Source organism: Agelaius phoeniceus, chromosome 6 (assembly GCF_051311805.1).
Source record: "Agelaius phoeniceus isolate bAgePho1 chromosome 6, bAgePho1.hap1, whole genome shotgun sequence".
In the NCBI taxonomy this organism is placed as follows: Eukaryota; Metazoa; Chordata; class Aves; order Passeriformes; family Icteridae; genus Agelaius; species Agelaius phoeniceus.
In genome coordinates, this window is record NC_135270.1 from 43473236 (window position 1) to 43497724 (window position 24489).

The 24489-nt window shown below is 37.3% G+C and overlaps 1 protein-coding gene across 20 annotated transcripts in view; it reads left to right on the forward strand.

Annotated features, from left to right (window-relative positions):
- The window catches only part of NRXN3 (neurexin 3), an 868815-nt gene that overhangs the window by 739932 nt on the left and 104394 nt on the right, over positions 1-24489 (forward strand). For 9 of the 20 annotated variants that reach the window (XM_077180570.1, XM_077180572.1, XM_077180566.1 and 6 more), the window contains 3 exons: positions 15708-15797; positions 20724-20780; positions 22081-22388. In XM_077180570.1, coding sequence (XP_077036685.1) covers positions 15708-15797; positions 20724-20780; positions 22081-22388 — 455 coding nt within the window. The remainder of the gene's footprint in view (positions 1-15707; positions 15798-20723; positions 20781-22080; positions 22389-24489) is intronic. The other 11 variants (XM_077180568.1, XM_077180579.1, XM_077180576.1 and 8 more) reach the window with 2 other exon arrangements.

Sequence of the window (24489 nt, forward strand, 5' to 3'; positions counted from 1 at the left end):
GAGTGTTTCAAAGCTATGCTAGAGGAGGTTCAGAATAGATCTTAGGAAGCATTACTTTACTCACAGACTGGTCAAACAGAACCAGTTTTCTAGAGAGATTGTCACCAGGCCTCATGCCCATAAGTGTTTAAGAGGTATTTGGACACTGCCCTTAAGAACATGCTTTGACTTTTGGCCAGCCCTGATTGAGCTAGATAATTGTTGTAGCTACTTTCCAAATATTCTAGTGTAGTCTAAACTACTTGCTCACAAAGAAATAAAGAATGTCAGGTAGAGGTTATAGTCCTGTGTTTAAGTGAAAGGTGATGCAACAAAGGCTACAGGAAGAATCTCATGTCTGTCAGTTTTTATCAGTTTTTCTTTCACTTTGTGATCTCTCGTCTTTGAGAAGATTTCATGAATTTGAGACATGTTTTGGACACCTGAAATTATATCCTGCATCTCTATAACACAGAAAAAATAGATGTATTTTTCATTTCATCTGTTTTAACTGTAGAGAATTAATTATGGTGGTGGAAAGAACTTGAAGTATTTGTGTTTGTCTTGATAAGATTGAAAGCTTGGTTCTATCTTATTATTCCTTTAGCAAAAGTATTCTATGATTAAAAGTATCAGAATAATTGGAATCTGGCATTTTTTAAATTGCTGTTACCCATTTGATACTTTTGCAAAGTGCTGAATATTTCTCAGTGAGGTGATGTTAACCCTTCCATGCTTTGTTTGATTGTAGCAAATTAGAATACTGGTTGCAGCCTAATAAGATTCAAAATATCTCAAACTTTTTTTTTTTCTATAAATACCCAACCAAGCCTTTTGTAGGTACTTTAAAAATGGAGTAATACAGTAGGAGAACTTAAGCCAGCATCAGAGATTTTACAGGAATTGTGAGGTGGGAAAAATGAAGCATGAGGCTGTTTCAGCAAGAGCAGACTGAATACTGACTGAATACTGCTAATGTGTGATGGAAAGGGCATTTTATAAAAGAGGAACCTGAAGTTGGCTTAAGTAGTAAGTTTTGCATGGCACTGCACAATTCATGATGGGTACTATTGTAAATTTCTGTGAAAAACAAAAAAGCAGATTTCATTTCCAGAGATGTGGATATCCATAGATCCAGCTATCTTCAAATGCAGTGTTGGTTCTCAGTATCTCTTAAAATGCTTCTACCCATCTCTACAAATAAAATTCCATGAGTTTTACACAACCGTGAATATTGAACAAGAATTCATAGACTGCTTTAAAACAGGTCATTTATTGTCCTACTCAAGCCATCAATGAGATCCATTTCCCACCTCATCCCTCTACTGAAAGGATTCTGAGGACTTCTCTTCTCTTCTCTTCTCTTCTCTTCTCTTCTCTTCTCTTCTCTTCTCTTCTCTTCTCTTCTCTTCTCTTCTCTTCTCTTCTCTTCTCTTCTCTTCTCTTCTCTTCTCTTCTCATTCTTTTAGGCTTTATTTAGTTTTTATCGACAACATTTTCTTTCTCTCCCTCTGTGATTTCCCAGCCATGAGATAAATAGCCTTGTATCTTACAAGCTAAATACAATTACTGCTATCAAAACTGGAGTCTTTCTCTCCCTGTAAATGTCTCTTGGAAGCTGATAAGCTGTTCAAAGCAAACTGCAGGCTTCTGCCTAATCCTGAGATTAAACATAACCACCCAGAAGACAGCAAGAGATAATTGAGGAGGGGGGCTGGGGAAGGCAGGCAGGAGAGGAAGAGAGGAGGAGAAAATGAGATCCTCTCCTGAGATATTAAGAGGACATACAGAAGGCTCAAGGTTATTTGTAAAGGAATTACACAAAACACACAAGAGCTTGTTATGATGAGGAATTTCCTCAGAAAACGCAGTGATTGTTGTAGTTGTTAAAGACAAAATTTAGCAAGGATTTGTTTGATGTAAAGGATACAGGGCAGCTCCCACTCATGATTTCTGATTTTTATGCATTATCCCCATCTTGTCCTGGAAACAGAAGGTCTCACAAGATTGTGTCCAGATTCTTTGTGCATGCTAGAGTTCATCTCACTGACTTTATTACTGAACATGGGGAGACAGTAGATTTCCCAAGACAGAAGCAGGGGACTGAGCTGACTTCTCTGTGCTCTGTTTTGGTACCTGCTGACCAACCTAGAAAATAAGAGTGCCTTAACTGTGGAGAAATAGTATGTGATATCTGTATTAGTCTTCACTTATATAGGCATATAGTATGCTTATATAGGCTTATATAGTAACTGGAGGTTACTAGTTTTTATGAGTCAGCCCAATACAGTTGAAAAAGTCAGCCTCATTTCAGGATATATAAGTTCTTCATGGTGGGTTTTTTTTTAATCAGTGGCATTATATTTTTCTACTTCTGTAATTTTTTTGTGTCTTCTGTTTCTGAGAGCTTGTCTGTTTTTAACTGTTATCAAAGGGATATTACCTCTTCCAACTTTGCTTTATTTAATTTATAATGCATTAGACAAGAAAAGGGAAGTAAGTTTAGAAGTTCTAATAGTAGCATCACTGGGGAAATCAGGAAAAGACTACATATCCTTTCTTCAGCTGACATGTGCACTGATATTGTAAATAATATACAATGCTGTGATTATTAGTTCTTGTGAGCTCAGTGATGCAAAGTCTAATGCTGATTGTGAAATTAACAGGGAAAACTCACTGAGATGTTTGAGTCACTGCAACAAGTTCTTTCTGAGTTTGTATTTATCCCTGCACAGTACCTCTACATGGCTCATATTGCACCACTTCAGTGATTTCCTTAGAGGAAATTTCTAGTTCTCTGTGCTGTTCAGAGCCGGGGTCCTCCTCCCCCAAATTCATTCTGTCTTGCAGAATGACTTTGACATGTCATTTCCTCTTTTTTCCACCCTTCAACTCCCCACAAAAACTTTGGCTTCTGCCTTCTTGTGTCCCTGTAGCAATCTTTTCCTTCCCTCAGACTTGAGGCTGTTATGATCTCCTTTTCACTTCTGAAACCTTGCTTCTGAAACCAAGGTAATAGTAAGAAGTTTGGCTGAACCCAGTTGTCTTCATGAAAATGGATCTTGTGCTGGATGACTTGGAATCATTAATGTGTTGCTTGATCTGCATGCTGAAGGGATTTCTTTCTTGGTGCTACCAGATCCCACTGTGGTCTTAATATTTTCCTATCCAAATGTCCTTCTGAGTGGGCAATGAGTAAGGAACAAAAGAACTGATTTTTTGATTAGCCCTGTAGGCTGAATGCGATCACCAGGGTTCTTGTCACATACTTTGTTGTGGATTTTGACTTCTCATATTGTACTCATTTTGTGGGACTTAAATGAGCTCTCAGATGCTTCCTATCAGCATGAATTGGAGACAGCATATAAAGTGCCTTTGACAGATTTACTGCATTTCATAATGAGCCTAAAACATATAAAAAGACAGGGTTAATAAAACAGAATTGGAGGAGCACATTTTGAAGGCAGTACTGCAACATATGTTGAAAGATCTGCCAAGAGGGATGATTAAAGCATGACAAGTTGATGAAATCAAAAGTTGATTGTAGCTTGTCACTGCAGGGCCATAGCATCTATAATATATTTTTAGAGTTGGAAAACTGATAAATATGGCTACCTGATAGGAACACTCAAGTTTTGTTCCCCTGTATCCAATGACATATAAAACATATAAGACTTGTTGATGAAGTCATCAACAAATGAACATAGTTTGAAATTCGTGCAAAAAACCTCATGTTAATGCATGTGTTTCCATACTGGATGACGGGATAGGATCTGACATGATATAAAAATTACATAAATGTTGCCACTACGCTTAGAGTTTAACTGCCGTGTACTTTGTATTTTGCTTTTCCACAGAAAAAGTGAAGCTGTGGTTTATTTCTAATTTGCTCCATCCTCAAAGAGTTTCATGAAAGTGTTATAAGGACTTTCTGTCTTCCAAATTCTAGTTTGGAGGACAGAAGAGAGAGAAAACAGAAAACAACTAACAAAAAGGTGATTATATTGCAGCTTCCAGTATCCATTGCTCCTGTTTTGTTTCTTAAAGCTGATCTGAGCTCTTGCAACACACTGCATTCAGACTGAGGGAGATGTAGTTTTAACTTCCTCAAGTACCTCAAGCCCATGTGGGTGGCAGTCTGTCAAGCCCTGGAATTTGTCAGCTTGGCATCAAGAAAGAGGGAAATGCATGGGTCTTTATGAAGACATGTAAGGTAATGAAGCAGAGCAAGTAGCACAGTATGATTTAACAGCAGTAGGGTTGAAAGAAGCAGTTTACCTAAGGAAGGAAGTAAACACAGAAAAGTATCTTCATGCAAGTTGCCATGACCATCTAATTCCCACCCAGGATCCCACTGATAGGCCTTGAGGGAGAGGGGAGAGGAGTAAGAAGTATTCTTCTGTAGCAGTCTTTATTACTGCTACATAACAATCACATAAAAGGTTCTTCTAATATGCAAATACATGTTAGAGGCAATACTAGTTTTAATTTAGCCAAAATATTTATCTTGTTTATAGCTTAGATAAAGAAAACATAAACAGAAAGTACTGACAGTTTGAGTAAAAGTTTTTTGGTGCTGTCCAAAAAACCAGAGATATGAATTATTTGTATTGTATATTCAGCTGTTAGCTGAATTAGTGTAGCAACACTCTTAGATCTTCCTGCATCAGACTAGATGTCCAATATGTCAAATCTGCAGATGAATACCAAATACTTTAGAAGAAAATTTGCTGTAATGGTCAAAATGACACTTTTTCCAATGGTCCTGGATTTGGGATTCTCTTCTGTCTTCCCAGAGCCTGATTGTTCATCTAATCAAGCTTATGGAGTCTGAGACCTGTCAAGTGTCTGATGCTCCAGAGAATTACAATAACACACCATGGCAACAACAAAAATATGCCCCACAAGATGTCCTTCTAAAAAAAAAATTGCCCTACTTCTGCATTTAGTTTGTGATCTGAAATATGAAGTCAAATAAGCTCTATGTGTTTGTATCATATCTACAGCAATTACATTTGTATTTCTCAGTTGGAAAGCAAATGTTTCCTTGTTTTCCCCTCATTAATTTATTCAGGAAGACATGATTGTGTGGAAATACTCCCACTTCTGCAGCTGGAGAAGTTACTTTGCTGCATTGTGACCCCACTGCTCAGCCAAATTTAAACCGTAACAACCCAAAACCTAGGTAATTTAGTGGCATCTCTAATATTTCCTCTATTTTTCTGATTCTTTTTCCATTGATTCTCAAATCTCAGTTCTTTCCTCTTAGCTTAGTTCTATTGACTAGAGTTCTTTGTAAGATAAATTCTTGGAGCACAGAGTGAATGCCTAGGAAAATTTGTATTAACCTTTGACAATGGTAGTACAGCATAAACTGAAACTCGGGAGGAGATGAGCTTTATGATTTCCCAGTCCTAGGTTTGCTCTATGTCAGAATGATCACTTAAAATATTCCAAGATACAGTATCCATAGGGCACTGATGCATCTTTCTGCCTAATTGTTCTCACCTGGCATCTGATTTAAGAACCCTGGAATATCCCAAGGAATTGGCATTGCATTCATATACTTACCACAGGCCTTTGAGTCCCAGTGCCTGAGATACTATGGTGCAAAACAGATACAATCCATGTGGTTTTCCCTGTATTCTTTGACATCCAGCCATTTTCCATGAAGAGTAGTTACATGCTAAGAGATACAGGTATATCCTGATAGCTTGGTCTTCCCAACAATGCCAAAGTATACCGCCATTCACACAAGCATGTGTACCCTGACTGAATCCTCAGATATTTTGAGCTGTTCTCATCTGTTGGTGTCCATTGCTCCATGATTGTATGAGATCCAGGTACCAAGCATAAACCTTATCAACAGTGATTTCTGGTAAATTTCTCCTTTGCTGGCATAAGATTAATTAGAACCATAGAAGAACTTGGTTTGGAAGGGACCTTTAGGATCATCTAGTTCCAAACTCCCTGCCACGGTGGGGACACCTTCCACTAGAACACATTGCTCAAAGCCCCATCCAACCAATTGCTATTGCTTCAGCCATTTGATGATACATCAAATGTAGCTGTACAAAGTGCAGAGAAGGATGGAGAAATATTTCTCAGATGGAGACTCAGGCTAAATAGAATCCTGCTGCACAGCACAGTGCAGCGAGTTCCCAGACATGAATATATTTACGTTTCTCTCCTGGGTTAGTTCTGTTTCAGTTCTCCTGATCAAACAGAGTTTTTATGTTTTATTTCTTCTCTATCTCCCTCCCTCTCCCTAACTCTCCTTCTGTCCCTGTCTCTCTCTCATAAACACACATGTGTGCACAGTAAGAATGAGCAAACAAACATCTGTCCTGAGGGATCACAGGCTTGAACAACTTTGTGCTTTTCTGATCACATTGCCTGCAGAAAAAACAGTGCCAGCTGTAATCCCTGGTTGACATGCTGACATGCAGTGACAGAAGTGGTTTATGCATCCACGTCAGCCTTTTCCCTGCTCTCTAAAGGCACTGGAAAGCATGAAGTCATTAAAATCATATGCTACAATATGAAGTAGAGCAACGGTGTGAAAGGATGGTCAGAAATGAAAGGGGCCAGTCATGGTACTAGGAGTCAGAAGTTCATGAATCCCAGCCTTGTGTTTAGAGATGCCTTTCTCTGTGATCTTGGCTAATGCTTTTACCACTCTGCAGCTTGACTTTTCCCATCATTAAACTGAGGATAAAGCTCCAATTTACCTTATCTTTGGGGACTTAAATGGAAAATATTCTACAATTCACTGAACATGGAAGTCTTTCTGGGTCAATGAATTTGCATCTTTGCTACTTACTGAGTAACTGGTGCTCTTGGTCATGGCACAACTTTGCGAATAGCATCTGTCTTTGAGAAGACTCATTCGATTGCTACAGAATCCTAGAATTCTCTTTTCCTTTTTCTAAATTGATGCAAACAGAAGAATTGATTTTCTGATTTGTAGCAATTAGAAATGGGAAAGGCCTGTTTGGTCTCATTTATTCCATTTTGTAATAAACTGATATCCCCCACTGCTTTTTCAAGGAAAATTTTAAATAATTCAAGTATTTCCCTGAGGATACTGTAGCACTGTCTAATATGCAATCTCAGTAGGAAGTGCTTAGTAATAAATTTCTTATTTCATCAGTTTCTTACATGCTTTTAATTATTTCCTGGCACTCATTCTAGAGAACTTTTCACTTCCATAGAGTTTTTGCATTTTGTTATTTGTAACTGGTTAGCTTTCCAGTCCTCATCAGTGACATTTGACTAAGGGCCTTACAGGCATTACTCTCATTATTGTTACTGACTGAGCAGCTGCCCTACAGTAGCACTGTATTTATGGGAAAGGACTGCACATGCTCTCTCTATTTGTACATTTAACTCCCCATATTATCTCCCTAATAATATGTGCACAGGGAAATGAGATTCAGAAACATCTGAAGGTTTCTAATGGAGCCAGTCCAGCTACCAGCACCAAGGCAGAGACTTCAGCTCTGCTGGAACTGAGCTGCTCTTATTTGGAGGGTTGTGGTAGTGAGCCATTGACCCTTCAAGAAGCAGGTATAAAGCCACAAGTTTTCTTGCCTCAGATCATGCACCCTCCAAAGGCAACTGAGCTGTTTTCAATCTCACATTGCTCCTGGAAGCAAAATAGCTACACTCATGTAGCTCAAATGCCTCACCTCAAATATGTAAATTATATAAGTGTTTCTATGTCCTGACTTTGCCTAATGCACAGAAAAGATAAACAACCTCTAGATAAATGAGAGTTAATAGAATTTAAAGTGTCAATAGAAATAAAATGCTTTTGGTATTTGATTATTGCTGCTTGTTCCCACTGGGCAACATAAATCACATCCTGACCTTTCACAAGGGAATCAAAGTGGGATGTGGGGATAATAGCAGTGTATTTTATTCCAATCTCTGATTTCTTCCTGCAAAATGTTTTTTTTTTTCCTTGCTTAAAATGGAAAGATCAATATGTAGTTTCAGTTTTTCTTTAATAGACACTTCAGCCTTGGCTGCCTGACATGGGGCTTAATTTGGGTCTGGTCAGTGAAAAAACACAGTAATTTACACATTCCTTACAAAACGTTTCAAACATCTAGTAATGTAGGCACCCAAATTGTTTCATATTTTTACAGAGGTTGAACTGGTAACTGCTTTCTCTGCACTGTACACTAGTTCAGTTTTCCAACATAGCTCAAAGGAGAACTAAAGCAGACTGCTTTTATTTCATGCCCATGGCCTCAACTTCTGCAGGGCTGAAGTGATTCAGCATAATGTGCACATATAAAATAGGACTTGAGTCACATTTTTGACAATATTTCTTTTCTTCTGGATGCTTGAAAAGGTTTGATTAACCTTCTTCCACCTTTGCTAATCTGGGTTTTCTTTTGTTTTGCTCCTATTGTGCTTCTGTGTTAGATTATCAAAGGTAAGGCACTTATTTTCTCAGTCATCCAAAACAGGATGGAAAGACTAATCTAAGGGAGGTTGAAATGTTACTGATCTTGTCCTGGGGCAGAGCATTGAATTAGATGACTTCCTCAAGTCTTTCTTAGTCTTATTAGTGTCACTGTGGTCCATGTTAGCTATACCTCCTGCACAGACATTTAAACTCCTATCCCTTAGTTTGCTTCTGAATTTCCCAATGATTTTGGCCTGAATGGTGCTTTACTTTAAATTAGAACCTCAGGTTTTTTAGGCCAAAAAAGATCAGATAAAATAGGGACTGGTGGCGTTGTAAAGATTTTGGTCAAGGTACTAGAGACTTAGAAACAGCTCCAGCTGCCTGAATAATTTTTGCTGTTGGAGTCTTGCTTGCTAATTCTTTCTCATATTTTTAGTACTTACATTACCAAGACCTTGTTGTCTCTTATCACGAGGGCAGTGAGCTGAGGAGGGTTGCAGTGTGAAGGTCAGCTTTTAACTCCAGTCCATAGTGAGATGAGCAGAATAAAAGGTGTTGCTCCCAGCAAACAATGTGATCAGAGGGAATTGAAGATAAAGTCAAGGGCATCCAGGACTAAGGGGAAAATAAGGACAAGAAATAAAATGAGAATTCAGTAGCAAAAGATGCAACTTTATTGAACAGTGAAAGCAGGGGAAGAATATAATATCCAAGAACTGAAGCAAAGCTAAACAATGTTAAGACTTGTCTATTTTTCAATTCACTAAAATGAAATTAAATCCCAAATTGTAATTAATTTTCTATAGCTCTCCTTTTATACAAGGCAAAACTGAAGGTTTTCAAGAATTTTTAGAGGGACAGCTTGTGATAGTTAGAAAGATTCCAGATCATCTGCCTTGTAATTATTTTGTTTAGCATGGCCATCCTGTCTCATTTTTGTATAAGCCACATCTGTGGTTTCAGGTTTGGACCTTTTTCAAGTATTTTCTAAAGCCACTGTAAGTAGAGATTTTTTGCATGTTTGGATTTTAGTGCAACCATTCTCTATGTTATATAAACCACAATATGGTCTTACAGTAACACAACAAAATAAACATCTATACATAAACAGACCTGATGCTAAAACTTGATTGTAAGTGTTGTTATTCCTGTTTGATGTATGGAGGAAGGTCTAGTCTTAAAAATAGATTCCAATCCTTTACTAATAGACTTGTTTCAGTTATCTAATTGCATACAAGCTATGAACAAATAGTGGTTGTACTTCGTAGTATTTAAAACAAAATATGTACTTAAGGAAATGTGAAAATGGAGCAATTCAGTATCTTGTAGGTTTTCAAGTGCAGCTGCTTGAAAACAGAAGTGGTAAAAGAGGTTCAGTCTGTGCCAATCACAAGCACACTTGGGAAACTTTTGTTCCCTTTATCAGAGGGGAATTGGCAGCTTCTCCATGATGCATGCAAGTCTCCTTTTCCAGGGCACACAGCATCACCCCTAGGAGAGTTTTGGAGTTGAATTGAACTGAATTAATTTATGTTAGTAGAGCATTTACCCATCAAATATACACTTTTCATGCAGTAGCAGACTGCTTCTCTCTCATGATGATGTCAATTAAGTGTGTGTAAATCTTAGTGAGATTATGGGCATCCATAAAAACTCAAAGGGAGCTGGCATTACAGGCTGCTGGGTGAACTGAGCTATCAAACACTAGGTGTTAGCAAGCCCTTTTCCTACTGATATTCCTTCTACAATATGGGGAAAATGGTGGAAACATTTTAAAGCTTCAACACTGATCTCAAGATGTTTCTTTAAATCCTTAGTATCACTGTAGCATCTTTCACTTAATAACTGCTCATTAGGTAAAATGTCTCATTCTTTTTAGAGACGTAGAAGCAATGAAGAAAATTCTGCTACACAGAACAGCCTGTGACAGTAATTTAGATCAGATGAGTGTTTTCTTGTGGTATTCTTTTCAGCATCTTCACAGATTTGACAACACATCAGGATGGATTAATATGCAACCTAAAAGCAAGTACTTTCTTTCTGCCTGGTGCAATTTGCTGGAACCTTTCAGTTTTTCTCTTTCACACCTAAGAGGTAGTAAATCATTATGATTGGTCTAGGCCAAGAAGCAAGATTTTTCAGAGCTTCAATTGTTCTTGTACTTTCTTTGGCTTAAGATTCCGTTTTGGTTTAGAAATAAGCTTAATGCAATAAAGGTTGCTTGTTTTCTTAAAGGAAGCATCAGCACAAAAGAATGACATCTTGAAGCACTGAAGGGTTTTGGAAGAAAATTCTGCTTTGCCCATGAGCAAATTTAAACTGTGTCCCTTGGACTCTTGCACCGCATAAAAAGTATTTCCTGTGGGAACTGCCAGTAGTGATTGGCACAAACAAGTTATTTTGGGGTTTTTCCCCCTCATTTTAGTTTGTCTAAATTGAAGATTATCAAAAGCTGAAGTTCAAAGTGAATCTGATCTATTTATCAGTATAGTCTGTAGAGCAGGGATACCAAGGGCTTCAGAAAAAAGACACAATGTCAGCAACTGATCATATTTAACCAGTAGGCCCTTATTTTTATGACTAGATTCCACATTTCCTTTGGAAAAAGAGGGACAATCCAAGAAAACTCAAAAAAAACATAGAGCACTTCTGCCATATTCCTTTCCCAAGTACTTAGCCCTTAGCAATGGTATTTGAAATATTTAGAATATTCAGGTTAACCAAGATTCAAGAATCTAGAAGATTTCAAGATGTTACTGTTAAAATCCTTGAGGTCATAAAAGTCTGATTGCTTAGCAGTTTGTTGAAAAACTTAGGAGATGCAGCAGAATTTCTATTAATTGTGCATATAAGTCCTAAACGGGACAAAAGACTTCTTTTAATCCTAGTCTTCACAGTTGGCTTTAGAATTTTTACATGAAAAAAGGAATAAAGATAGGCAAAATAATGTGTTTATGAGGCACAGTTCTGTAGAAGAAGCTAAGTTTGTTAAGCAGATCTAAGGCATATTGATATACAGGAATTTATTATGTGGTTGAAGGAAAAAAGAGGAAACATTTAAAATGAGCCTATCCTATTGGTACTTGAATCATTAAAGCAGCTAGAATCTACGGGAGGAAAATATTTAGTAAATCACAAGTGGCAAAACCAATCAACACAATTTTACTATAAAAAAGCTATATCCTGCGACCTTTGAGACCCACATTGATTCTGAATGCAGAAGAATTATGTGATTAGGAGTATTTTCTGAAAATTTAAACCACTCTATCCTGTGTATTCTATTCTGAAAAACAGCCTGGAATCAAATCTGGACTCAAAAGGAAAAAAAGAGAGGCTCTATATTAGCTACATGAAAAGTTTGTTTGAATGTTTGTATCATTCAACTATAGAAAGAAATTGCATTGAGGTCACAAAAGGATTGTTAAAATTTATGTGTACGAAGATGGACGAGAAACACCTTTAATCACATCATGCCTCAGCTGTCAGAGGTTCAGTAAGCTTTCTTCATGCCAAAGTTATGTTACTTCGTGTTGCAAACCATGATATTTCCTTTTTGAGCTCTCATATCAAATGTTGTGTTTATTTTTTAAAGCACAACTCCAAGTCAGTATTAATTTAATAATTGTGTGGTTCTCTTGGTTATATTTAATGGCTATTCTAAGTACTTAACAATGAAAAGGTTGCTCTTTACCTCACTGTTGTAATTGGGTATATAAGTAAACACATTCTCATGCACATGTTTTTAAAAATCATTCTTACTTATGTCTGAAATAAAATTTAAAAACAAACCAAAAAATAATAGATCAGACACTAATGTTGCAATATAAACCTACTTGAATTTTCTAATGCCCTTCAATTTTTCATCGCTTTTAAAGGTATGATTTTTATATGTATTTTAATCTCGCTGAATATATCTGCATAATAATAACATAATAAAATTAAATTAAACCTGATTTTAAAAAAACAGTTTTTAAAGATGTGGTGGGGAATAGTTGTCCTTTCTGGCTTTCTTGAAGGTCTAGAGCTATAAGAAACCCATTTATCATCATCATGTCTTTTTTGATTGTCCCACTTCCTTTTTTTACCTCAGTCTTGTTGGCCTGTTCTTGTCAGACACCCTATTTCTGAGGAGTTTCAATTCACCACGTTTTTTTCTTTTCTACAGTCAGCCTTTCACATAGAGGAAGAAGCAGTCCATGCCAGCCCCTGGCTGACTCTAGTGTTCCTCTGAATTGTCTTCATTCTGAAAAAGATCTTATTTCCAGCAGTAAAAGGTTACTCATGTGCATGCTGATATGGATGAAGACAGTGGAGCTTCTTGTTGCTTGTAAATAGTGTTAGAAAATTTCTTTGGGGCTATAGAAAACGTGCCTGCCCATCAATGTTATATTATCAATGCACTCATGTAACCAGTCCTAGCTCAAAATGTACTCTATAAAGTGGGGAATAACCCCCATTTCTATCAAAACTGTGTCTGTCACTATCACATGCAATATAGATGCAGTAGCAACCTCTTTGTAAGTCCTCAAGTTTGAGTTGAGAGAGAAATTAAGGTCTTTAAGTGCCATTGAAGTGCCTTCTGAGAATTTTTCAGGACCTAGTACCCTTTCCCTGTACACAAAAAAAAAAAAAAAAAATAGGCACACTGCAACTAAACAAAAAAAATCCTAAAGGAGATGCAGAATTTTTTATGATTGCATTTATGAGATTGATCTGTTTTGGTGGGCGTGGATGAGTGTGTTGAGAAAAGGCCTAAGCTGAATGTCTTGCTAACTGATCTTAAAAAAAATTGGTTTCGTAGTGAGCTTGACTTAATTTTGTTTCTCTTCTCCACAAACCAATGGGTCTGCTTCCCTGTCCTGTAAGCTGCCCCTAGGCTTAAATGAATGGCAGAATTTGCAGGAAAAGAAACTTTCATTTCAGTTTCTTATTACTAAACAGATCAAATATCTTTGTTTTGTTAATATTACTGTCTCTTTAGCTTTAGGTAGAGTTTTTTCTTTTTCTTTTTCTTTTTTTTTTTGTTGTTGTTTATATTAACTCAGCTCCTCTTTATCAGTTTTTTCTTGGTTCCTGGATTGAACATGGTTCAAATTTTCAAATTTTCTGTTTAGGAATATGTATTCATAGAAGTATAGAATTGACTTTTGGTGGTGCTGATATGAATTATGAGAGCTGGGAATGTACTTAAATGTAACTTCATTTCTGTGAGTGACTCCAAGTCACCACAGTACATTGTTAAATATGACTTGGCAGATGACTCAGAAAGCATTTTCAATTTTATCTTCTCCTTTTAGTTTATCTGAGTAACCAAGTGTATATGGCAGGCATCTGAGGTGCAACAGAGAAAGTGGAACAATAATGTGTGTCAGATGGTGCTTAATTAGATATTCCTGCAATGGGGAATAGGAGTTTCCCACAATTAATATATAATATGGAAGGTAAAAAGCCATCTGACTTTTCAGGAAGGTAATAAGCAATTGGGCCAGTAAAGTTGTTCTTAAATGCTTTTGCTTCTTTTTTACCCTGTACCCCAAATAAGCAGCAAGGCTCCTCAATGTCCATCATTATAGTTGGAGATACTAACCCAAATGCAAATTGCTGCTTTCCTTACAGCTGAGCTTACAGTAGATGATGATTTTTACAAATATTCCTTAAGATTAGGTCATATGAACCCTTGTGGGACTATATCTGGTGTGTTGCTCTAGTGCTTTTCACATGCAGCAGAAAGTCAGCAGTCCCAAGGTGCTGCTGGAGAGCCCAGCTGTGGTCAGCAGGTACCTCACACTCACTGGCAGCATTTCTGAGCAACAGCTATGCAGTGAGGATGATCAAACACATGACATTCACCAGTCATTTTCCCTGCTGTATGACAGTGTCTGCTCTTGACTGGCTGAACTTCCATGATTTAGTTTTTAATTACCCTTTTTTTCATTGGTGTCTCTTTATATTGAAAAAAGATTACAGCATCTGTTTCAGAAAGTCAAATAAATATGAAGCCCCATTAGGATATTTATATGTATGACTTTAAAGGCAATACTGCAAATTGTGCAGAGCAGTTGCTGACTTTGACCACCATTTATTCAAAACACATACTGGAGCACAACTGATTTACTGAACTTCTGCTTATGGTAGCATTACTTCAGTAAGTTGTGGGCTTAATCCTTTTTCTACAATTTTATAATGTTGCATGTAAAAAAAGGACTTCTCTTATGCCTGTCTGAAGAGTTTTTGTAAAAATAATACTTGAAGCAAAAATTAGAATTAATCAGAAAATTACTCTAGCTGAAGAAGATGAAAGAGCAGAATGATGGCACTTGTTCTCTGTCTTTCCTAGCACCATCAAACTGAGCTGCTCCTTTCTACTAGAGGTTCCATCTGACTTGTACAATTTTCCAGTAGCTAGGGAATTTGGACAGAGGCTTTGTGTGAATCCTGTGCCTCTCTGTGCTGTGCAAGTAATAGGAGCTTTCCACCAAAGCACACTTTAATGGATGAGGATACTATCCATCAACATGGAACAGTGGAACTGTAATTGCCACAATTTACATTTTGGCCAATTATTTCTGCTTTTATTTAAATTAGTTTTTAAGCATTTGTTTTATTCTGGCAACAGGCCCAAGTCTTTGGTAACTGAACAGAAGTTTTCATGTATCCTTAATTAACAGTTCTTCCTCTTATCAAATTTTACTTTTCTTTTTTTCTGTTTCTCTTTCCATTCTTAGGTGCTTGGATTTTTTTTTTAACTAATTATATTAGATACTTTGGCTTCAATTTCTTATATTTTCTTCCTTTCTTTTTTTTCCTGTTTACTGGGTTTCTAGTCCTAACACGTGTCTTTTACCAGTGCAAGAAGGTTTTTCAAATTACTACTGTGTGTTTATGTGACTGACATACTGTGCCATGTCCATATGCAATCAGATCCAGAGTCTGATCAGAATGTTTTAATTCATGGCACTGAGTTCACGCAAGGTCTCACATTGCAGACAAATTGCACATGCCTTCTAACCAATTTGGATAAACAAATACTCTGAGGAGAATCTGAGAATCTTTTTTTTTTTTTGTAGGCTTTAATTTCTTTGACCTTCCAGAACCTCAGGCAATTGGATGTATAACTATTCTCCACTCTACTAAAGATAAATCTCTCTCTTTTCAAATATATATATATATATATATATATGTACCCACGTGCGCACTTATTTATCTATAGCTAAATAAGGTCATAAAAAAACCAAAAAATCTAGGATGTTTTAACTATTTCATTGACTTTACAGATTGTTTTTAAGCTGTTTTTTAAACTTTAAAGGCAACACTGATAGTGAACGGTTCCAAATGGTAAAACAGAAAATCCCCTTCAAATATAACCGGCCTGTAGAGGAGTGGCTGCAGGAAAAAGGTAACAGTCATTAAAACTTTCATTTTAAACCCATTTGGTTCTAAACTCTCATTTTTAAAGCCTGCAAATAAATGTTTCTTAAATGATAATCGCCTGCTGCATAAATGAGTGTTTTAATTTTCATTATAATTTGTGTCAGCTTCCACCTGCCATATGTTGATAAATCATGCTATAATACATTGCTATTAAAATGCAGTTAAAGGGACAAAATTCTAAGCTTGCTGTAATAGCAATGACAAACAAGCAAAAATTCAGGAGATGATTTCTAAAAAAAAAAAAAAAAAAAAAAAGCCAAATGAAGAAGAGTGAAGAGCAACAACATGTATTATGGCAATTTAACCACTGCATGATTTTCCTATTTTAATTTGGGCTTGAGCTACATTTATATATTTTTTATTGAAGTTTTCTTAAAAGATTTTCAAATCTACTTGTTAAACCACTTCCTTTAAGTTGATTTTTCTCATGAGTCTGATTAGCCACTATGGCTATTTATTTCCTAATTGTATTAATATAATTAAATGATTTTAAAAAATGTTGTAAAGAAAACATTTTTTAACATTTTCATTTAAATTACAGGGAGGGAGACAGAGAAAATTATTGTTCTGTTGCTTTTATGCTATGTCTGGAGTACAGGTTGAACAATCAAATGATATTTGTCTGAAATACATATCAAATTCTTAGTCTAAGGCAGTGCCACTTAATTTTGTGGGTTTGCCTGGAGTAATTGGCCTCAGTTCAACAAAAAAACTTGTTAACATGAATAAGTCCAGATGGCTTGAGTGAAAGTTCTGCATACAGTCCATGACCTTTTGAAATGGGACTTGTGTCAGAACAGTAATTTTTTTTTTCTTGCAAGGAAAAGAGATGTAAATTTGGAGACGTAAAAATAAAATATCTTGGATGTAGAACCCATTTTAAAGCCTATTGAAGGTAACAGAATAACTTGCTGATTTCAGTAGGGCATGAACTAGGCTCTTGGTAATACAGTGGGATTAAAGTGAGGAAGATTTTCTCCCTCTATTAGTTAATGTGGTATTAAAAAACAAAAGCCCTGTAACTAACTCCTTGCCTTGAAATCTAGACAAAGCAGAACACAATCTTCTCTTGTTTCCATTTATGAAAGTACAGCAAATAAAAGGGGGTGACCTTTGAACTCAGTTTTTGCATTTTCTGTGCTGATTTAGACTATGGTTGTTAACACATTTTCCAGGTAGGAAAACCAATCTCTTGTCGGACTGGAAAAATGTAATTTATGTTCTGTTTCAAATTTCTAACCTCAGCTGAATTAACAAATTGATTTATCCAGTATGAATTAAGGTCAGGAAGGATGTGGCTAAATCCAGTCAAAATATTTTCATGTGGAGGGCCTGATCCTGCAAAGTGTTGTGTGCACTCAGTTCCTATTAACTCCAATCAACGAGAGCTGGCAGTGTTGCTCACTTTTCAGGTTTGGTCTACAAAGGTGTAATGTTTAAAACTAAAGCTAAATTATTATTGAAAATAAGGCAAAAATATTTGTGTAACCAAAACAGAATTGGGTTTTTTTACCACCAGTATGTCATACACAGTTAATTCAGCTAAATTGTAAATAAATTTAAAGATAACAATAAACAGAAAATGCTATTGAGTCTCAGTGGGTTGCCCTATTAATTTACAAGATCAAACTAAAATAGATAAATAAAGTTTAACACTAAAAAGAGAATAATTTTGGTAAGTCTGAATTGCTAAAGTCCCTTTAACGCTAAAGACAATGATTGCCTCAATTTTGTTAAAACAGATGCATGTCTAATTCCTTGATGCAATTCATGTGCTTGAGAAACCCATCTTTTTTTTTTTTTTTTTTTTTTTTTTGGTTTGGTTGTGGGTTTGTTGGTTTTTTGTTTTTTTCATTTTTGGTTTTCCACAAAATCTTTTACTTTATGTCACAGCTTCTACAAGTTTGAGCTTAAAAGCATGACAAGACACTTTCATTTGTAATCCATCCTGAAGTTTTGAACTGAAGTCTACCTTTTGTGGATATTGATGCTTTGTTAAAAGACAATCACACATGCACTAGAGTCTAAAAGAGACAATATTTGAGTCTTCAGGCGCTCTGAAAGCACTGGATGTGGTCAGGCTAGAAGGATAGGGCTATGTTTTTACTAAAGTGAAAGGAAATTGAGTCTTTCCATTATGTGTCAGGGAATGACATTGTACAGTGTAGCACCTGAGACAATATAACTTGGTTTGTTCATTCCAAAGTAGACAGACATTTTCAGCAATTCAGGTACCACTCAAATTGAAAAAATATAAGAATGAGTAATTTATGTAGCTGTTCACCAGCCTGCTCATCCATCTGGTCATCCATCTAACAATTAATGTAACATGGAAACCTTCTGTCAGAAGACTTTATAAAGATGGTGAGTGAAAGGGTAGTTTCCTATCAAAATGGAGCAAGACAAACTGATGGATGGAGGAATAGATTCATCAAAGAGTCATCATATATAGAATAGCTGTCTTGCCCATGTGAGTTCTTGGCTTGGGTGAGGTAAGGTGAAACACTTTTTGATTGACATTCTTGAATGCTGTAGATTTGGTCTTCCTTTGGTACTGCTATGTTATTCATGATAATGAAATAGTTCGTTCTTGGAAAACAAATATAACACATTATCTTTCTGAAGTGGCATCACTGTTGGCTTTGAAGGACTTTTAAATTCTATGAATTAGTCTAAAATAATTTTAAGAGCCCAGGTTTATAGTCTGGAATTGCATGAGTAATAAGCAAAATATTAAATGCTATTAACTTCATTGACATTATGTATGTGAATATAAAAAGAAGTGTTAGTCTTAAATTGTTCAACTTCAGTAGTCATAAATCCAGCAGATTTCCTTAGCATAATACTTGGTGTCTGCTAAGGAACAGATGCTACCTGTTCTGCAATTGGATGAGCTAATAAAGACCCAGAAGCATCTCATCAAAAGGATTGATCCCAGAAGTACTTAATTATTCAAAGCTTTCTTACCTGTAAAGTCTCCTTGATGTAAGTGGCTGTACTTTTGAAGCAAGTACTATTAGTATGAATTAGGATTTGCAAAATCAGGCCCAAAATCTCCTCTAGTGCTATGGCAAAGTTGCACTTCAGATTTCTCTGTGGTATTTTTAATTAGAATTCCATTTTCCAAATGAAGAAGACAATGAGAGAGCAAAGAAACAAGAGCCTGAACTATTCGGAATGCTTACAAAACACCTCATTATTTTTCTTTAGTATGACACTAATATAGCAGTAGGAAGAGTTCTCTGTGGAAAAAAAAAGCACTGCAGAATTGAATTACATACCTAGTAGAATTTACCAATATAAATACTTCATCAATAAAATCCAGTGGCCAGATAAATTTTACTTGGGGGAAGTAAAAGGCTTCAGCTAAATTCCATTCAAAGAATGATCAGAAGAGACATATGGTGGCAGAATGCATATTCTCTCCAAAGATTTTTCTCATTCCATGTTCATTTCCCTGGTGTCTTTACCATGCACATGCACACCATGTAAGAGCAAAGAATGAGGAATTTCAAGTAGTAGGTGACTGCAACAAGTGATTGTTCTTTTAGCAAACACATTTTTAGTGTGGTTTCCAGCATTAACCATATGGTGCAATGCATGAATCCTGATCTGGAAAACCATTTAACAGTGAAGACTCCAAAATACACAATCAAATTGCTTTTTTTTTTTTATTTTCGCTGGAAAAGGGTCACCTCCTTGGTGTACACTTTCTTTCAACATTAGAAGATGCAGATGAAGGCCCAGAATTGGAGACATGGTCTCTTTTGTTCGAGCTTAATATACTTAGTCTTCCTTCTTACAAATAATGCAAGAAATATGACAGACATGTAAAGCTATGCTATGAGCTTAGGTTAGAATAGTTGATATTCTGAGCTGAGTCATAATCCTTCAGTAAAAGTGAGAAAACCCCTCTCCTATCCTTGTTTGGGGAGCTCTCCTACCTGGAAAAGCAAAAAATTTTCTTTTCTTATCACCTTCCACCTTCTCCCCTTTGGCAAAAGGGGAATTAATTCAAGGGAAGAAAGAAATGGAAATGCAAATGGAAAACTGAACTGACCGTTATCTTCCATCTATTTTTAGGGATAAAATCTCAAGATTAGAGAAATAAGAAGTCCTTTTACTCCTAAGTCCCTTCTTTACTCATCTTTACCTCTATCATGTGTGAGGTGGGAAGAAGGGAACAGTTGCAAGTGACATGTCTGAGTTTCTGGGGGCAGGGACAATATGGACAGAATTATGGTGCTGGAGGGAGGTAACATATTTAGAGAAGGGAAAATGGTGTAGTAAGGTTCTTACAGCATATCCCTTATAAAATCCAAAGTACAGCATGACAGAAAAGCAAGCTCTGAGGACATGGTATGGGACAGGAGTTTGACCTTCTACAGTGTACAGTGCCATGTCCTCTAATTCAGACAGGAGCTGGGCTGAGAGGAATGAATATCTTAACAGATGTTGTTCCTGGGCCCTATTTTTGTCATAGACAAGAGTAAAGGCTCTGTTTACGTTCTGAGGATGTGTGGCTTCAGTGCATGTTTATTGATGTTTAACAGACACATGTTGCCTCTGGCAAGTTTAAAACCTCCTGAGATGCAGAACATCGCATCAGGTGTTTCAACACTTTCCAGGGGAAGGATATCCTCCATTTTTATTTCTCATTTCTCATCAATGCGCTCACTCCACCCTGACCAACTCCCAATTTTCCATTTACAAAGCTGAGAGTGAGGAGCACAAGGGATGTGCAGCCCACCTCCACATGTCTGTGTCTTACACCTCTCCATATACTGTTGCTTAGTTAGCTAGGGCCCTCTTTGGGGACAGGAACTACTTTCAGATACATTTCTTCTCTTGTCCCCATTCTCTTCCCCATGGTCCATCCTGTCACCATAAGATGATGCTACATCGCATCACCACTTGGCTTCGAGACCTGCCACGACGACCAAAATTGGTGAGCTCCCCCATGTGTTTTGATCTACTCTAACCACTGGCTGTGAAGGAATGAGCAGTGGATCATAGGTTGTGCTTTCCTACATGGTGGCATTCTACACCGCTCATCAGCCTGGACTAGGCAGAAAGTGGCAAATGAAAACTGGGGAGTGGGATTGGGATTGGAAAACATATATCAAACTTCATAAAAATGGGAAAGTGCAAGATATTTAAATGTTGATTGACTTGAAGCTGCATTGATAACCCTTCTGAGCAATGTCCAGTCTGGTTGTCTGCTGATTCAGCAGATTTCAGGTGGCATGCCCCTAATCTTTTGAGGAATAGTGAAATTATAGGCACTGCCTTTGCACTTCATGAAGTAATTTATTTCTTAACATGGTAAACCTAGAGCAGCCTGGGACATAAACAGTATTTATAGAGCAGTCCAGGCTGAATGTGATGTAAGTGTCCTGCAGAGCTAGGTGAATTGGCAATTGTTACTAGATTTATTTTTAATAATTGGGTTTTTTATTACATATGGTATTGGACCTCTTATAACGCTCAAGATGTGACCTCAACTAAACCACATAACCCTGCCTACATTTGGATTTCACTGTCTGTAGAGTGGAGTAAGGCATTCTGGGGCTTAGCCATCTGAAGCACTGTTATCTTCACTATTTCAAAAGCTTTGCTTTTTCAGAGACATCAGAAATGTTTATGTGTGTTCTTTCTTGGGTTTAGATTTTCAAGCCTTCACAACATAAAGTTTACAGGTGAAAGATCATGACTGATCCTATCATAACACTCCTACTTAATTCTTATATCGCTTTGTTTTTACCTGATGTTTTACTGTTTTTGAGCCAACCCTTGAAACCTTGGCATTGTTAAAAGAGGCTTTGAGTTAACCTACTGCTTTAACCAAAAAGTCCAAAAGGAGGTGTATTTATGGGCTAAAGATTGACAGGTACTGCAGTTTGAATTGATAGTACAAAAATAGCCGCACATTGAAGTCCTATTTGTAGTTTAAAATCCATCCAATCCCAAAAGAACAGGTTCAGATTTCTAAAGATCCTCCAGAGTTTTTATGTGTGAGTGGATGCTGAGGTATAAGGTTCAGTTTTCAGTATTCATACTTCCAGGCTAATCATCCTTATTAATGACTTTTAGGCACCACACTTCCATACTGTTTCTCTACAGTCATCATATACACTCCCAAGAATGAATCTACTTCTCCTTTGTCCATCACTTCGGGCCAGGGCTCAATGTAGTATGCAAACTGAAGGAAATGTCTGTCAATAATGTTATTCACCCCCCTTCACTAGGACGACAGTTAACGATCTTCAACACCCAGGCGCAAATAGCCATAGGAGGGAAGGACAGAGGGCGTCTCTTCCAAGGCCAGCTCTCCGGGCTCTATTACAATGGCCTGAAAGTGCTGAACATGGCGGCAGAGAACAACCCCAACATTAAAATCAATGGAAGCGTCCGACTCGTTGGGGAAGTCCCTTCCATCTTGGGAACAACACCCACAACCTCGGTGCCACCGGAAATGTCGACTACAGTCATGGAAACCACAACCACGATGGCGACCACTACCACCCGAAAAAATCGCTCCCCGCCCAGCATCCAGGTGAGTCAGTCAGTCCTCTCCATTTCCTTCAGATCTTAATTCGTCTTGCTGCTCATTTGTAAGTTCATAGGAGCTATCTTCTCTGAATTATACTCCATGAAACTCTTTATTTTAAAAATGTTGTCCTCCTGTATTGGACACAGGACAAACAGCTGGCTGAATTGTTGTAGCACATACATGTAAGAGTGGGAATGGATTTTGCTCCTGATCTTGTGCAATCCGATTTGTGTGAGATTGTTACAATGTGATCTAGAACAAGGTTTTAACTATGTTTCAAAAGTTCCACATGTGGGGAAATGTATTCCGAAGAGAATTACGCGGCTTAATGTGAGGTGGGTGTATGGTTATTTATTATTATGACAGGATGAACTGCTGCAATAGTGAAGTTCATAATGAGGAGAAAAGCAATGGAGCATTACTTCCATTTGGAGTCATTTTTTATTTCCCTTTTATAGCCTTCCTGCAGAGAATTTTGAAGGAACGCTGTCAAGATCAGTTTCTTGCAAAATGTAGATGTTCTAACATAGAGCAGTTCCCATTTGGTAAAAATTATTCCTAACTAAAAAATTAATTTCAGATTATCTGACTTAATTGTGCCAAAGTAGTTATTTCAACCCTTAAAATGCAGTGGTTTTGGAACCGCTTTTGTGGCAGCCGGAATATGGTACTGATTAGAAATAAACACCTTCAATTGGCTGTCCTTGTCTGTGCAAAGAATCATGTGACTAACCAATCTGAGCTGTGGATTATTTATTTCAGCAGTATGCTATCATGTTATTGTGTTATCAACTAGAATGAAACACGTTTTGAAATCATTAGAGAGATGGAGCTGCGGGAGTCTCTAGCTAAGGGTCTCTAAAATGAGTAAGGGACTGGAGCATTTCTTGTATGAGGAAAGGCTGAGAGCTGGAACTGCTCATCCTGGAAAAGAGAAGGCTCATGGGAGGATCTTAACTGTGTGTACAAATACCTGAAGGAAGAGTGTAAAGATCAGAGTGGTGCCCAGTGACAGGACCAGAGACAATGGGCACAAACTGAAACACTGGACTTTCCCTCTAATCATTGGGAAACATTTGTAACATGAGGGTGACTGAGCATGGGGGCAGATTGCCCCAAAAGGTTGTGGAGAGTCCATGCTGTTAAAATTCAAAAGCCATCTGCACATAGTCCTGGACAGCTGACTCTGCATGATTCTACTTGACCAGAGGTTTGGACTAGGTGACCTCAGGAGGTCCCTTCCAACCACAGCAATTCTGTGAGGTATGTCTGGCTCCGGTGGAATTTACGGCTATTAGAGTAACTAATTCCAAGCTGAGGTTTAACAGTGCCTGCTTTGGTACTCTGTAAATCCAGGTGGCAACATGACTGGGATTAATTGAATTTTTAGCCTCACACACCCAGTAGGTGATTTTATAAAGTTACAGCTAAATGAGGGGAAATTACCCCATGTTTGGTCACTGTCTGTCATAAATTTTGTGAGAATTTCCTTCTCTGCAGTGACTAGTTCTAATTTTAGAGAAAATATTTGTACAGTTACATCTCCAGAATGATATAGTCTGTGGTTCTTATCCTGCCCTCCTTAATTTTTAAAGGCAGGAGAACTGTGTTTAGCTATACCAATGGACAGAAAATGGCACTGGACCTTTATGGGCTGGATCAAGCTGGAAATGATGCTGGCTTGCCTGAAAAGGAACTCTTTCTGAAAGCTTCCTGCCTAGCCTATGTGGCAGTTCACTCAGCCTACAGAGACCACTGTGTGCTGAAAGAGCATCAAGAAGATTTAATAAAGTGTCAAAGTGCTTCTAAAAACATGGTTAGAGCAGCGATTTCCTGGATACACATGCACCACAACAAATGGCCTCATCTCAGCTGATATTAAAGCAATAACTCTTTGACACTTCATGCTACCCGCTGAAAGAAAAATAAAGGTCAATATGTACCTCCATTACAACTTTCTGCATTTCAATATTGGGCCATTTTATCACTGTTGCAGCAGAGATAGCTTGGCTTTCTTCCTTATTTTTGGTGGAATTTGATTCTGTCTGCTTAAGTTGCAGTATCTGTGTGGTGAAAGTGAGAAGAAATTGTCTTTTCCTGTTTG